Consider the following 17,328-nt stretch of genomic DNA (forward strand, 5'->3'; position numbering starts at 1 on the left):
CAATAGACTATAATAGCTGCAGAACATTTAGGTTTTTTTCTTTTTTTAAAGTAAACTCTACCCCCAATATGGGGCTTGAACTCAAGACCCTGAGATCAGGAGTCACATGCTCTACCACAGACTGAGCCAGCCAAGGGCCCCATAGATGTTTCTTATTTTACTTACCTGTTATCAATGATACATGTGTTTCTATTTTGTAGTGGCATTGTGTGACATACAGACCAGTTTTCTCTAGTTTTTTATTTTAGTTTTTCTTTTGCTTAATACTACGTTAGTAATGCCAGTGCCTTCAGTTATTCTGTTGCTTTTAAAGAACCTTGAAATTTAAGTTACATCATGTTCAATCTCCAAAAAAATGACCTTCTGTACTTGTTTATTGTGGTAGTAGAATCATTATAAGGTCAGCAGAGAACTTGAATAGTTCACACACTATATAAGCTGATTATTTTAGAGCTATGCTGTTTGATTAAGCACCAGAAAGAAAACATTTTCTCTATTACTTATTTTTTATAGTAGTAATAGCCACGTTTAAAAATTCAAAAAATATTTGGGTTCAGCTTTTCATTTGCTTTAATCATTGTATAATTTTTCATTTTGGTTTACCCAGCATTTAGCTTAGTTTCTTAAATATAGTAAGTTCTCAAAAAGTGAAAGATGATTGAAGTAATTCCAATTCTGTGCATTTATTCAGATTTTTTTCATCCTACAAGTGGGACATGGATGATTTGTTGTGATCACCACATGTCCATTTTAGTTGAATGTAAACAGAGGCTAAAAATAGTTAACTTAAGCCTAACTTAAAACAATTTGTATCAGTTTCTACTTGTGAAATCCTTTGTTTCTCATTAAAGTCACAGGATTGCATATGTGAGATGTGAGGGCAGGGCTAGTTAAAGGGACTTGGAAACGTCAGTGGATAAGGGAAAAAACCATTATGTCTGTGTTTGCTGGATAGTGCCTCACAGTCCTAGGATTCTCATTACTACCTCGTTACCCTGATCACTCCTGCTCTATACATTTCCCCTTCTTGAAGTCTCTGACTCATACATTTTGTTTTTCTTAAGTTATTTGAAATACAGCTATACCTTGATATCTTTGCCTAGGGTATAGCCATCTAGCACCTGAAGTATTTTGAGATCTCATCATAGGGAACTTTTTAAAAAATTTTTATTCAAGTTAATTAACATACTGTGTTATTAGTTTCAGGTGTACAATATAATGATTCAACAATTCTTTACATTTCTCAGTAGTCATCAAAATAAGCGTAGTCTTGGGGACAACTGGTGACTCAGTCAGTTAAGTGTCTGACTCCTGGTTTTGGCTCAGGACATGATCTCACAGTTTGTGAGTGTGAGCCCTGCATAGGGCTCTGTGCTGACAGTGTGGAGCCTGCTTGGGATTCTGTCTCCCTTTCTTTCTGCCCCTCCCTTGCTCACTCTCCATCTCTCTCTCAAAATAAATAAAAATAAACTAAAAAAAAAAAAAAAAAGTAAGTGTATTCTTCATCCCCATTATCTATTTCACCCATCCCCCAATCCACCTCCCCTCTGGCAACCACCAGTTTGTTCTCTGTATTTAAGAGTCTTCTCTCTCTCTCTCTCTCTCTCTCTCTCTCTCTATCAAAATAAATAAGCTTTATGAAAAAAGGGGAGAGCCCTGGGTGGCTTAGTTGGTCAAGCATCCGACTTTTGATTTCAGCTCAGGTCATGATCTTATGGTTCATGGGATTGAGGCCCATGTTGGGCTTTGCACTGGCAGCGCGGAGCCTGCTTGGGATTCTCTTTCTCTCAAAATAAATAAACTTTGCTAAAAAAAAAAGTTTAAAAAGTAAAAAGTCTGGGGCGCCTGGGTGGCTCAGTCGGTTGAGCGGCCGACTTCGGCTCGGGTCTTGATCTCGCGGTCCATGAGTTCGAGCCCCGCATCGGGCTCTGGGCTGATGGCTCAGAGCCTGGAGCCTGCTTCCGATTCTGTGTCTCCCTCTCTCTCTGCCCCTCCCCCGTTCATGCTCTGTCTTCTCTCTGTCTCAAAAATAAATAAACGTTGAAAAAAATTTAAAAAAAAAAAGTAAAAAGTCTTTTTTGTCTGTTTTTCTTTGTCCAGTTGTTTTGTTTCCTAAATTCCACATGAGTGAAATTGTATGGTATTTGTCTTTCAGAGAAAGGGATATTCAACAATATTCTTTAATTATTGGTTATTTTTTTTCTAGATTTATTTGTTATTAAAAGAAGCGTCGTGAACATTCTGGTTCATGCAAACATCTCAGCTTATTTACTTAAATAATTTCTAGGAGTGCAAAAGTAGGGTCAAAAAGTTTGTGCAGTTGTAAAGCTCTTGATACACAGATTTTCTGATGGATTATACCAGTTTACATTCTCACCAACAGTGCTCAGAGTATTTCTTTTATAATACCATCTCCACAATCGGGCATTATAAAGCTCATGTGATAGAAAACAACAACATTTTAATGTGTTAATTGGTATTTCTTAATTAAAGAAGGTCAGCTAGTGAGGTTGAACATTTTCATATTTATTTCATCATGTATTTATGTAATTACTTGCTTTATATTCTTTGCCCATGTTTCCATTACAGTTTTAGTATTTTGTTTGTTAATTTATATATTGACTTTTTGTCATAAATGGGGCAACTATTTTTTCAGATTTTTTCTTTTTAGAAAAAATTTCAGATTATGTTGTCAGTTTTATATTTTATATGTGCAAATTAGAATGTGTTTCCTCACCCAGATCAGATATTCATGTATAAACACACACACACACACACAAATACCCATATATATATGTATATAAAACTCTTCACACTCCTCTTCTGCCAGCCTCTGGCAATCACCATTACACTTTCTGTCTTTTTGATTTTACTATTCTAAGTACCTCATCATATAAGTGGAATTATACTTTGTTTTTTTGTGATTGGCATATTTCCCTTTGCATGATGTTCACTTCATTCATATTTTAGTATATTGCACAATTTCCTGCCTTTTTAAGGCTGAATAATATTCTATTGTATGTATATACCACATTTTGCTTATCTTTTATTATTTTTAATGTTTATTTATTTATTTATTTTGAAAGAGAGAGAGTGTGAGCAGGGGAGGGGCAGCGAGAGGGGTTGGGGGGGAGAATCCCAAGCAGGATCCACACTCAGAGTGGAGCCCAACATGGGGCTTGATCCCACGACCGTGAGATCATGACCTGAGCCGAAATGCAAATCGGATGCTTAAGCAGCGGTGCCCCCATTTTGCTTATCTTTTAATCTCTTGATGGATATTTGGGTTGTTTCCACATTTTAGCTATTGTAAATAATGTTGCTGTGAACATTGGTATACAGATATTTCTTTGAGAACCTGCTTTCAGTGTTTTGGGGTGTATATCCAGAAATGGAGTTGCTAGATCTTATAGGATTCTATTTTTAATTATTTGAGGAACTGTCATAACTGTTTTCCATAGTGACTTTACTATTTTACATTCCTGTCAGCAGTGCACAAAGGTTCGAATTGTTGTTTCTGGGTTTTTTCTTTTCTTCTCTCCCTTTCTTTCTTTCTTTTGATAATAGCCATACTAATGGGTATAAGATGGTATCTCATTATAGTTTTGATTTGCATTTCCCTTATGATTAGCGATGTCGAGCATCTTTTCATGTGCTTATTGGCCATTCATATATCTTCTTTGGATGAATGTCTGTTCAAGTTGTTTGCCCACTTTTGAATCAGGGTTTTTTGTTGATGAGTTTTAGGAGTTCTCATATAATCTAGATATTGAACTGCAGTATTTTCTCCCATTCTGTAGGTTGTCTTTTTACACTATTGATAGTATCTTTTGATGCACAAATTTTTAAATTTTGCATGAAGTCCATTTATCTGTTTTTTCTTTTACCTGTGCCTTTGGTGTCATATCCAAGAAATCATTGCCAAATCAACATTGTGAAGCTTTTGTCCTTTGTTTTCTTCTCTCATTGTTAGATCTTTTTTTTTTTTTTTTAATTTTTTTTTTTTAACATTTATTTATTTTTGGGACAGAGAGGGATAGAGCATGAAGTGGGGAGGGGCAGAGAGAGAGGGAGACACAGAATCGGAAGCAGGCTCCAGGCTCTGAGCCATCAGCCCAGAGCCCGACGTGGGGCTCGAACTCACGGACCGTGAGATCGTGACCTGAGCCAAAGTCAGACACTTAACCGACTGAGCCACCCAGGTGCCCCTGTTAGATCTTATATTAGGTCCTTGATCCATTTTGAATTAAAATTTTTAAGGTGTTAGGTAAAGTTCCAGTTTCATTCATTTGAATGTGGATATTCAGTTTTCCTAGTACCATTTGTTGAAAACACTGTCCTTTCCCATTGAATTGTCTTAGCACCCTTGTTAAAAATTATTTGACCATATATGTAAGGGTTTATTTCTGGGCTCTCTCGGCTCTTCATTGGTCTGTATGTCTATTTTTTGTGCCAGTACCACACTTTTGATTACTGTAATAAGTTTTGCAATCACGAAGTTTGAGTCCTTCAGAAGGTTTTGTTCTTTTTCAAGATTGACTTGGCTAGTTACCATCCCTTGAGATTCCATATGAATTTTAGATTGGGTTTTCTATTTCTGCAATAGTCACCATTGGAATTTTGATAGAGATTACATTGAATCTGTAGATTGCTTTGGATAGTCTTGACATTTTAATATTAAGTCTTTAGATCATGGGCTGTGTTTCCCATTTCACATTATTTATTTATGTTCTTTAATTTCTTGCAACAGTGTTTTATAGGTTTCTTTGTAAACTCTTTGACGTCCTTGGTTGATTGCTAAGTATTTTATTCTTTTTGATGTTACTGTAAATGGAATTGCTTTTAGAATTTCTTGTTTCGTTTTGTTTTGTTTTTTAAGTAGGCTCCACACCCAATGTGGGGCTTTAACTCAACCCAAGATCAAGAATCCCACGCTCTATTGACTGAGCCAGCCAGGCGTCCTGCTTTTAGAATTTCTTTTTCAGATTGTTCATTGTTCATGATAAAAATGAATGCAACTGATTTTTGTGTGTTGACTGTAGCCTGCTATTTTGTGAATTCATTTATTAGTTCTAATAGTTTTTCATGTGTGTGTGTAATTGTTAGCATTTTCTACATGTAAGAGCATCTTATCTCCAAACAGGGACAATTTTACTTCTTCCTTTCTAGTTTAGATGCCTGTTATTTCTTGCCTAATTTCTTTGGCTAGAACTTCCAGTGCCATGTTGAATAAGTGGTGAAAATATGCATTCTTGTCTTGTTCCTGATTTTAAAGGAAACACTTTTTGTGTTTTGCCTTGGAGTACTATGTTCACTGTGGGCTTTCAGATACAGCTTTTATCATGTTGAGCTAGTTTCCTTCTATTCCTTGTTTGTTCAGTGTTTTTATTATGAAACGGTGTTGAATTTTGTTAGATGCTTTTTCTTCATCAATTGAAATGATTGTGTGGGCTTTTTTCCCCTTCATTCTGTTCATGTGGTGTATTACATTGGTCAGTTTTCATTTGTTGAACAATCCTAGCATTGCAGGAATAAATCCCACTTGGTCATGTGTAGAATAATCCTTTACATATACAGCTAAGTTTTGTTTGCTAGTATTTTGTAGAGGAGTTTTTACCAGTGTTTGTAAGAAATATTGGTCTTTAGGGTTTTGGTTTTGTTTTTTTATAGTTTATTTCGAGAGAGAGCACAAATGAGGGAGTAGGAAAGAGGCAGAGAGAGGCGGGGAGAGAGAGAATTCCAAGCAGACTCTGGGCTGTCAGTGCAGAGCCTGATGTGCAGCTCCATCCCATGAACCGTGAGATCACGATCTGAGCTAAAATAGAGAGCCTGATGCTCAATTGACTGACCCATCCAGAAGCCCCTGTAGTTTTCTTGTAGTGTCTTTGGCTTTGGTAGCAGGTAATGCTGACCTCACAGAATGAATTAGGAAGATCCCTTCACCAATATTTTTATCCAGATTTTATAATTTGATTTTTTTAATGTAAATAATCTATCTGGGTGGTGATGTAATGTGATATGGAGAAATAAATTTCGTTCTAAGTGTTTTCAGTAGTGGGATGCTCAGTCGGTTAATTGTCTGACTCTTGGTTTGGCTCAGGTTATGATCTCATGGATCATGGGTTCAAGCCCTGCATCAGGCTTTGTGATGCTGGTACCGAGCCTGCTTGGGATTCTCTCTCTCTCTCTCTCTCTCTCTCTGTCTCTCTCTCTCTCTCTCTCTCTGTCTCTCTCTGTCTCTGTCTCTCTCTCTCCCTCCCTGTCTTCCTCTCTCTCTCCCCCCCGCCCCACCCCTGCTCGCTCTCAAAATAAACTTTAAAAAAAATGTTTTCAATATTAAATAATTAAAAAGTAAAATACAATATGTTCAATTCTGTGGCGATAATTTTGTAATCTAACTGGAGCAATATAATACCAGACACAGATAACGTAAATTTATTAACACCACTGAAAAAGTTACGACAATCAGCTTCAAAATCAGCTTTAGAGCCAAATATTTAATAGTGAACTCTTCCAAATTTTTAAGACATAGACAATTTAGGATATACAATTGATCCTTGAACAACATGGGTTTGAACTTAACACGGGTCCACTTACATACACAGAGTTTTTCCAATAAATACAGTACAGTAGTGTAAATACATTTTCTCAATAACCTTTTCTCTATTATAAGAGTAAAGTATATAGTCCATATAACATACAAGATATGGGTTAATTAATTGTTTATATTATCAATAAGGCTTCTGGTCAACAGTGGGATATTAAGTTTGGGGGGGGGAGTAAAAAAATTATATGTGGATTTTTGAGTGCATGGGAAATCGGTACCCTTAACCCCCTATGTTCAAGGGTCAACTGTATTAATATTACCAGAACACAGAAAGTGGGAAAGTGTAAAATTTCACAAGTGTTTTATAAATCTAACATAATGATATCAAAAGCTGACAAATTTAACAGAAAAAAGAAAATTTCCAGGTCACATGGGTGGCTTGGTTAAGCATCCAACTCTTGATTTCAGCTCAGGTCATAGTCTCACGGTTTGTGGTGTCGAGCCCCATCTCTGGCTCCATGCTGTCAGTAGAGCCTGGTTGGGATCTCCCTCTCCCTGCCCCTCCCCTGCTCACTCTTTCTCTCTCAAAATAAAGAAATAAACTTTAAAAAAATAGAAGGAAAATGCCCAACTGGTCTCTAGTCTCACTTATAAACAGGGAAACAAAAACTAAAAAAAAAAAAAAAAAAAATGTAAATCACATCAACCGTTTATCCCAGGAGTAGAAAGGTGATTTAATACTGGGAAATCTATTACTGTAGTGCATTGCTGGACAAAGGCAAGCCGAGTAAAACATAGTGGCCGTTATGGCTGTGTTTACAAAAAGAAATACAGATATGTCACTGACTAACAAATCTTTCCAGTCCTTTGTTTCATTTTAATTTTTATTTATAAGTAGTATATCCATGAATTTCCAATTTAAACGTTATGAGAGGCTTTTGACAAGGGACTTTAATTCATTTATATTTTTTCATAGCCAGTATATTTGATCTTATATTTACTGTTTTTATTTTGTTCCCTTCTTGGTTCCCTACTGTTTTGTTTTATTTTATTGTCAGTGTTGTATCTGCTTTTCTTCCTCCAGTGATTTTATAAGGTGTACATTCAGTTTTAATGTTTATTGTGGTTATTTTAAGGTTGTTCAGAAGACTTTTTAATCCATATTTCTTTAGTAGTCAAAATCACTTAAACAGATTCCTTTTTCTTTTTCCCCTCATATATGTGAAATAGAGAATTTTGTACATTTCATTTCTTTCCACTGCCCTGTATAGTTCTTGGACAGTATCTGTGGTTTGGAACCTGTTTTTTGTTTTTGTTTTTGTTTTTACGTCTATATGTATTTTTAACTACTCTCAGTAATCTTAACAGATTTTTTTTAATGTAATGGCTTTTCCATTTTTAAGGTTTTAATTTTAATTTGTGGTGCCTCAAGTGGATGATTTATTCAAGAAATTCTTTGAAGAAGGATACATGGAATTATATTTTCCGAGTCTTTGTGTATTTAGTAACATATTTGTGGGTCTAAAGACATTTTTAAAATATAAAATTTCTGACTCACATTGTTTTTCTATTAAAACTTGGGAACTTCCTTTCATTGTTTTCTGCTACTTAATGTTGCAGAGAAATATCCAAAGTCAACCTGAGTTGCATTTTTTCATAAGGTTAGTTTTTCTACCTTCATGTTTTTAGATATTTTGCTTTTATCCTTGTAGTTAAGATTTACCTAAGACTTTTCAAGGTATAATAGTTTCTTCACTGATTATTGCCTGACATTTAGTGATCTAAAAGTTGAAATTTTTTTTTTCATTCAGGAAAATTTTTCAGCCTTACTGTTACTTATTGATCTTTTCTATTTCTTGTTTTATCCTCAGGAACAACCGTATTTCTTAGCTTACAGCTCCTTTGTCCTCTCGTATCATTATATTTCTTGTAGTTTTCATCTCTTATTTTTTATTTTACATTTTGAGCTATCTTTTTTGTGTTCTGTATCAGTGAGTTAAACTTGTCATGTTTATTTTTACCCTTGTTTCCTCCAGTGCAATTTTAGTTCTTAATTATTTTTCACCTTTTCATCTTGGATGTCCTTGAACTTTCTATTTCAAAGTTAGGAAAGCTTCTTGTATTCTACTGATGCCAAATAATTTTCTAAAATTTTGTTTAGGAGTCCTATTTTTAGATGTCTTTCCTCTCTTTGAATAGCGAGGATGCTATTCCTTGGGAGTGTTTGCTAAAAGACAATGTAGGTATATTGTCCATAGCCCCACATTTTTCTTAACTTGGGTCATCTTTGATCTACTGTTGTACAGGTCCTTATACAAATCTCTTAGCTCAGTTTCCAGGGTCTTGAATTGGGTTTTCTTCTTTGCCTGATTGTACATTCTTCTGGACAGGTGAGCATGTGGGAAAATGATAGCCTCAGATATTCACAGCTGCCAGAGATCCTTAACAGCTGTCCCATAGACAGTATATTCCATGGGTTACTCTTTTTTTTTTTTTTTTTTTTAAGAATGCAGTTCAGGGGTGCCTGGCTTGCTCAGTGGGAAGAGCACATAACTCTTGATCTTGACTCTTGATCTGAGGATGGTGAGTTCAAGCTCTATGTTGGGTGTAGAGATTACTTTAAAAAAAAAAAAAAAAAGGCAGTTCACCACTACAAACTCTTTTCTACTTCTTGCCAAGTTTTTTTTTTTTTTTCCTAAGGAATTTAGTCACTGACTAGATCAAGAAACAGAATAGTAGCGGAGTGAGAAGAGTAACAGGAAATAATCACTGACTACTGTCTCAAAAAATAGCTCCCATCCAGTAGAGAAAAAGCTGCATGGTTTTCTGTTAGTATGTTTCTGAACCAGAAGAAAATAGTGAAAGAGGAGGTAATGGTCTTTATATCTACTTGCTTATGGCTGTGCTCTTTCAGAGAGTAATTAGCGGGTATTTTTCATTTCTGTCGCATTGGCTTGCAGTACTTCAGTTTATTTATTCATTCATTTTTTCAACCAGTACTTACTAAGTTCTTATGATGTGCTAGGCCCTCTGCTGTGTACTGGTTATATAAATGTTAAACAAATTAAAGTTTGTTTTTTAATTGATAGCAGGGGTAGTTTCTGGATTTTGTCAATAATATATTTTGGTGATGGTGTGATGTTTTATTTCCCTGTTCCTTTTTTTCTTAATCATCTCTGGCAAGTTAAGAAGGACTGTATTAAGAGGGGGGGAAAAAAAAGTGGTGCCTGGGTGGCTCAGTCCGTTAAGTGCCTGACTCTTGATTTTTGGCTCAGGTTGTGATCTCACTATTTGTGGGATTTAGCCCCATACCCACCTCTGGGCTGACAGCTGACAGCGTGGAGCCTGCTTGGGATTCTCTCTCCCTCCTCTCTGCCTTTCCCCTGCTCACACCCTGTGTCTCCCACATCAGATAAATAAATGAATAAACAAACAAACAAACATTAAACAGAAAAACTGTAGCCTAGATACCAGTTTAAATTCTTTTCTCCGTATGAAATTTTAAGTTGCTCTGGATTCAGGAAATAATTTCTATGAATACAATTTCGATGAATACTTCCCTAAGACCTCTCATCATGGCTAACTTACTACTGTTCTCACTTTTTTTTCTTAAACTTTCTTTACTTTCTTAGATGAATAAATCATATCAACAAAATTATCATGTTTTATATGCTGATCTCAACAAATGTTTTGGCATGACAGCACTTCAGCTTAAGAGTTTTCATTCTGAAAGAGACTCCTATCTATTTGAAAGGCTAGCAGTAAACCTGCATTAGGTGATAATAGATTAATTCGTCTTGGGTTTTAAGTTTATTTTCTGGCATTTATTATTAAAAATAAGATTTAAAAAAAATTTTTTTTAACGTTTATTTATTTTTGAGACAGAGAGAGACAGAGCATGAACGGGGGAGGGTCAGAGAGAGAGGGAGACACAGAATCCGAAACAGGCTCCAGGCTCTGAGCTGTTAGCACAGAGCCTGACGTGGGGTTTGAACTCATGAACTGCGAGGTCATGACCTGAGCCGAAGTCAGACACCTAACCGACTGAGCCACCCAGGTGCCCCCAAAATAAGATTTTTAATAATTTTATTATTAAAACAGTTAAGTGTCTGACTCTTGATTTCAGCTCAGATCATGATCTCATTGTTTGTGAGTTGAGCCCCGAGTGGCTCCTCACTGACTGGGCTCCTCACTGACTGCGTGGTACCTGTTTGGGATTCTCTCCCTCCCTCCTTCCCCCCCCCCCGCCCCTCCCCCGCTCGCATGCACACACATGCACATGAAGTCTCTCTTTCAAATAAATACTTTAAATAAAATTAGAGGCATTTGATTTTTCTCACCCCTTTCTACATAAAGAAACAAATAATTTTTGTATGTGGTTTTTATACTTAGAGAAAATATACATAGAACTTTATGCTTCCGGCAAATATTATGAGCTTTTAAACAAAACCAAAAAATAAAAATTGAAAAATCACAGCATTTAGCAAATAGACAAGAAGCACAAAATACACATAGACCTACAAGTCTGAAATGTAACAAGTGAAGTAATTGTTTAATTTTAGTAAGTAAACCCATGAAAGCAAGATAGAATATTGATTTATAACTGGATAGCTAACATGTTTGTTTTATAATTTGTAATAGAGTTATTGTCAAGGAAAGGAAACTTTAAGCAACACAAAACCTGACAATTATAGGACACATCTCATTTTAATTTCTCCAAGTGCCAGTTTTAAAAAACAATAAAGCTTTCTGTGTGCAGAAATACATGTATAAGATTGTAGTCATCTTGAGGGTAATGACCCTATATAAATTACCTTATGTCTCTGAATGTTAGAGTCAAAAGAGGCTTGTTGCTTTTGATGAAGAAGACACAATCCTTAGGGAGAGCATAATGTGTCCCTTAACCTGTGGAAAGATTAATGGTAACATTTGTTTTAAAGATAGTAGTCCCGATTTAAAAGTATTTTCATATTAGCTACAGCAGTCTCAACCAGTTTGTTCACACCTGGTGCACTTGTGTTAAATTTGTTGTATTGGGGAGGGGAATAACTTCATCAGGTGGAGTGCATAGTATGTTGTTCACAGCTCTTTCACCTAGGGATTAGAAATCTTCTGTCCCCTATCCCCAACTACATCTACGTATCTGCAGAAATCCCATAGCCCTAAATGTACATGCTGTCCGTAGCTGAAAATCAGTCTCAGATTGTGGTAAGAAACATGGCTAATTGGCGCATGGTAGTCATTTTGTAGCAGAGGTAGATAAGCATTGCTGGAAGATTTAAGCTTTATGTCCATTGGACACTTGCCTGAGTACTAAGTTTGTTTTATTTTGCCAGCAGGTTTGATATTTGCAAAGTTGTTTTGATTATTTGTGTTGTACCCGACTAAAAGGATACTTGACATATTTTCCCAAAACTCTTAAAAACAATCAAGTTTATATAACATGTAACTAATTTTAAACTCATAAACTGTGTGTTTATAATAATTGATGTGCTTATTTCTAGGGGCCACCCACAGATGCTCCTGCCGTGGACACAGCAGAGCAAGTATATATTTCTTCCCTTGCACTGTTAAAAGTAAGTATTGAAAGTTACTTGCTTTAGAGAGCTTTATTGCTTTCACTCTCTGTCTTTTAGTTGGGAATATTTGTTAATGTTAATCCTCAAACGGAAGCTGTTGTTCTAGGTACATCTATAATAAGAGTGTTTTTATTTCTACTGAAGCAAAATTAGGTTATTAAAAAAATAAAAAGGACCAAAGATTTTAAAGCTTCGTATCTACCTATGTTCTCTTTACAGATGTTAAAGCATGGTCGTGCTGGAGTTCCAATGGAAGTTATGGGTCTTATGCTTGGAGAATTTGTTGATGATTACACCGTCAGAGTGATTGATGTGTTTGCTATGCCACAGTCAGGAACAGTGAGTACTTTTTATGGTTCCCTGCTGTAAGTAAATGTGTTTCTTTTCTCTTTCCTTTTCCTATGCAAAATCACTTTCATCATATTATATTTTCTCTCTTCCTGATAGGAAAAATCCATCATAAGATTAATGATAGAAATATCTAGATTGTATTGAATTAAATCATTCATCTTTTGAATGCATCATGAATTCCCTCTAGGTCCACAAACTGAAGGATGCTAGCATTAAATCCCTTTACTCATACTTTCAGCTTTAACTAGCATAGCATCCTAGATTTATGTTAATTGCTAAAATAGTAGGGTATTAATTGAACACTTCAGCAGATTTTAGAGACTGTCTTAGACTTAATTCAGATACATTATCTAGTCCTCATGTTTTGTTCCTATTGTTTTGAAATATGGTCCTTTTTTTATAGATGGTGATAAATGAACTCTTAAGCTTTTCCTATTCAAAATGTTAAATTTAATGAAACCAAAAAACTATGGCAAACTTTAGTTCTTTTGCCCAGGTATGGTAATTTCTTTATAGAGGAAGCACATACTACATACAAACTTTGGAAGTCATCTACTTTATCTTTTTAGAATAAATTATATTATTCTCTCTGGAAGCTTTTTATTTTGTTTTGGTATTTTATGTAATGCATTGGATTTCTGTGGCCAAAAAACAGTAACTCTTCTACCTTTCGTACAAAAAACTGTACACATATCCTTCTCATCTGTTTGCCTAGAAAAATATAACATGTATATTTTTCTGATGGATTTTTTCCCCTAATATTCAACATTTCTCTTATCGAGCTCTGTAAAATATCTGGATTAAAGAGATTGTTGTCATACAGCTGTTTGCTCTGTTTGAGACTCATAACTGTAAGTATTCTTCAACAAAGTAGATAATAGAGAAAACCAAGTTCTATTTTTAAATAGTGTAATATATACATTTTATAGACGGTTTAGAGTAGTTATTACAGATTGTAGTGTGTTTGTAAATGATGCAAAATATAGAAAAATACACAAATTCTTCTCCAAATAGACAAGTTTGTTGAGGTAAATTAATTTAGATCTGCTGATTTTGTCCACCTGGCTATCCCTTGTCTTTATTTTGTCCAATTGGATATAGAGAGATATGCTGCATGTTAACTAAAAATTTAGATTTACGTCTTAGGCTGTTGTTACTTGTATTTATCTTTTCATGTCAGAATTTGAAAAGCATAACAAAATTAACTAGTATTTCTGTTATATGTGGTCTTTATCAATTATAATAAAGAGTTCTTAAGTTTTAATATCATTTCCTTCTAAATGTTTGTTTGACAGTTTGAAATAGAAGATTTTGATCTTTGTGTTCATTCTATGTAGTAGATTACAAAGGTTTTCTTCTGGCCCAAGAGTTAACAAACTTTCTGTAAAAACGTGTTTCTGTCTCCTACTCTTATGATTTTTTTTTTTTAATTTTTAACCCCCCTTTAAAAATGTTCAAAACAAAACAACTACAACAACAACAAAAAACACTATAGGCAACCTACGCCTATAGGCATACCCCTGTTCTTGAGGATGCTTTCTCTATTAAGATTCAAAATATCATTTGTTTTGGTGGGAAGGAAGTGCTTAAATATTAACTGCTTTATTGAGATAGATTAAATTCCTGATGTTAGAAGAAAACCTTGTAGGAGTTATAATGGCAGTGGTCTATCACTGGAGAGATGACATGATTGCCTTTAATTCTTCCATGTTCTAAAAATCTTTTGAACTAGCAAGACAATGCAACATTTAAAAGACTTGGTTTTAGATCTCTAATGAAGAATTATTTGTGATTGCTTTTATATTTGAGATGATATTCAAAAGTATTTATTTGCCTCCACGCACTTGATCTACCACGTAGTTCTTACTGAAGCACTCATTCAGCTTCCTCCTCTCCCAGCCCACCCCGCAAAACAAACAAAAACAGCTTTGGGAAATTCATAAACTGTTATCCTTCTTCAGAGTATTTATATGGCTGAGGAACAAAAAGTCTTTAGGTTATTGATTATTATAATAGCTGAATAGTTGTAGAACTTTGGATGGGATGGAAGGGATATAATGCTAATCATGTATCAGAGATGGCACTTGGAACTATGCCTTGCCAAGATAGGTCTAGCCAAAAATAGTTGGTTCAGTCATTTGGTATTTCTGGTATTTGTGTGCGTGTGTGTGTGCATAGCCATGGCCATAAACTCTTAAAGGATCCCCAAAACTTAACTCATTAGCTAACAGCAGTTTGGTAAATGGCAATTTGAGAAGCTTTATTAAAGTATGGCTGATAACTGAATGACATAAATGGGAATCAATTATGAGTATCCAAGCCTATAAAATTATTTTGGCATCCCAAAATAATATACATAGGGGTTTTTGGGTTTCTGGTTTTTTTGGGGTTTTTTTTTTTTTGGTTGCTTTTTGTTCATTTAGATTGTTAAAAAAAAAAAAAAAGTTTCTGGGTATTTATTCACAGTTCTAAAAGCTAGTTATTTTTCTTTTTGTCTAACCCAGGGTGTCAGTGTGGAGGCAGTTGATCCAGTGTTCCAAGCCAAAATGTTAGATATGTTGAAGCAGACAGGAAGGTAAGTATTCTAACTAATTTTATAAAGGAATAATGGGAAGTAGTTTTAGAAATGTGTTTCAAAAATCTGGATGTTTATGACTGTCATACCTGGAAAAAAAAAGCCATGTACTTAATGTAAATTATCACTGTCAGTCCTGTGTACTACCTATCTAGTATCTCTTTCTTCTAGAATCAGAGAGATCTGCCAATGAGAAAACTGCCTCATGTTAAAATTCTCAACCATCACATAGTAAGCTTGGGCTGCAGCTTCCCTGTTCAGCATATGGAGTTACTGTCTGGTCATTTATAATTGAAAGAGCTTGTATGTTCCATATATTGGAGAGTTGGGACTAAATAAGATTCTGGCTATTTAATTATATTAGGCATATGATTTTTAAAGACAGAGAAAGTAGAATTTAGATATTTTTCAAGTTTTTCCCCAGATTAAATCTCTCAATAGTTGTCATTCTCTTGCTCAAATTCTTCTACTGTGGAAGAAACTTCAAAATTAATGTTAGCAAAAGGCTCAGCAGCTGAGCAGAACAGTGCAAATTGGTTTTTGACTGAGTTCCTAGTTCTACTGCTGGTTTAATTGATATTTAATCCTTTCACAACAGTGGATCCTGGTGTCCATTGTTAACAATGTACTCTGCCTGGAAAATCCTATTCCCAGAGCTAAGGAGTTAAAGAGTAGATATTTACTTGAATGCTGAAAGGGTAAAAACTGGCTCAGAGAAAGTGTGGTAACAAGGTGAAAAACTGAAAGCCGTATCTACCACTGCTAATGTGCATCTCTTAATGATAGCACTCCTTTGTCATGCTTATTCATTTCCATGTTTTCTGGATAATATGGTGTATGATTTCAATGTTTCTAATGGTGCTTTTTCACACCTGTGTGTTTTTCATCTCATCTCTTCTTCATTTATACCCTGTTAGTGTGTTGTTTCTTTTCATAGCATACATGTGTATTGTTCTGTTCTGAACTGCTGAATGCCCTCTTTGTTTCAGGCCTGAGATGGTTGTTGGTTGGTATCACAGTCACCCTGGCTTTGGTTGTTGGCTTTCTGGTGTGGATATCAACACTCAGCAGAGCTTTGAAGCCTTGTCGGAGAGAGCTGTGGCAGTGGTTGTGGATCCCATTCAGAGTGTAAAAGGAAAGGTAGAGTAGATTCTATCTTTATTAGCACCTACTGCCACATTCTGTTTACAGATACATTAGATTAAAATTTCTTTTGTTTAGAGCAGGATTTGTACACACACAGAAAAAAAAAAAAACCCTGTGTATTTAAAAACACAAACAAAAAACTGTACAAGTCGAAAAATGTGTCTTGGTATAATTAGCAATATAACTATTTGGAGATTTGTTTCTACTTTAATCAGCTAAAATTGTCTAATCATAAATGTTTATTTTTAAATTTAATTTTATTTCATAGATTTAGGAACATTAAACCACATAAAAGCCTGCTATGCACATTTTATTATTATTTTAGTAAACATTGTTTTATCTTCCTTTATTTTAAAATGGTGAATTTGGGATTGGCACAACATTTTATGTCTCTAGTTAAAGACTCTCTGTTTTGCAGACATTGTATAGAACATATTCTGGAGTTGGATGTTCCAAATGTTTTAGACAATGAAAACTTGACCCAAAGACTTGGTATCAGCCATTCGCATTTTTGGAGTGAGGACGCAGATGAATGATTAAATATGCTAAATGATTCAGAAAAGAGATTAACTTGCAAAGCATATTGGGTTATAGTTGTTCTTTGTTGAAATCTTTTGTTCTTGTTTAGTTCTTTTTTTCCCCCCCTTCGTTCTCTCTCTCTCTCTTTCTTTTTTTTATTTCTTTCTTTCTAGCCCCATATGCCATTTTCCTATTTCCTGCCTCATGACAGCAGGGAGCAGCTCTATTATCACCTTCACAGAGCTGTCTGCAAATGTGAGAGGCAATTCGATTTTGCTCAACCACAGGGAGAGTGGATTAGAAAAACTACAGAACATACAGAAATTGGCTAGGTGGTTACTGCTTTAAAATACTGCTGAGGTGTCTTGTTTGAGCATGTACTTCCATTGTAGTGTAGAATAATTGTTAAAATCACAATACATTTATGGAATCCTTTTTATGCAGCTTTTACAAATAATTTTTAGAGCACTTAAAAATAAATATTAGCTTGCTATCTATCAGACCTGAGATTTGCTAGTATTGCAGATTACATTTATATCTGCTCACCAGCTCAAACAAACTAAATATGGCTATTAAACGTGGAGTTTTTATCTGTTTTGAATTTGAAGTTG

At 35.0% G+C, this 17,328-nt stretch overlaps 1 protein-coding gene across 3 annotated transcripts in view; it reads left to right on the plus strand.

The window, feature by feature from the left end:
- The window catches only part of PSMD14 (proteasome 26S subunit, non-ATPase 14), a 98,626-nt gene that overhangs the window by 42,077 nt on the left and 39,221 nt on the right, over positions 1-17,328 (plus strand). For all 3 annotated transcript variants that reach the window (XM_042948959.1, XM_042948961.1, XM_042948960.1), the window contains 4 exons: positions 12,052-12,123; positions 12,346-12,465; positions 14,982-15,052; positions 16,042-16,192. In XM_042948959.1, the coding sequence (XP_042804893.1) occupies positions 12,052-12,123; positions 12,346-12,465; positions 14,982-15,052; positions 16,042-16,192 (414 nt within the window). The remainder of the gene's footprint in view (positions 1-12,051; positions 12,124-12,345; positions 12,466-14,981; positions 15,053-16,041; positions 16,193-17,328) is intronic.

The sequence above is a fragment of the Panthera leo genome, chromosome C1 (assembly GCF_018350215.1).
Source record: "Panthera leo isolate Ple1 chromosome C1, P.leo_Ple1_pat1.1, whole genome shotgun sequence".
NCBI lineage: Eukaryota > Metazoa > Chordata > Mammalia > Carnivora > Felidae > Panthera > Panthera leo.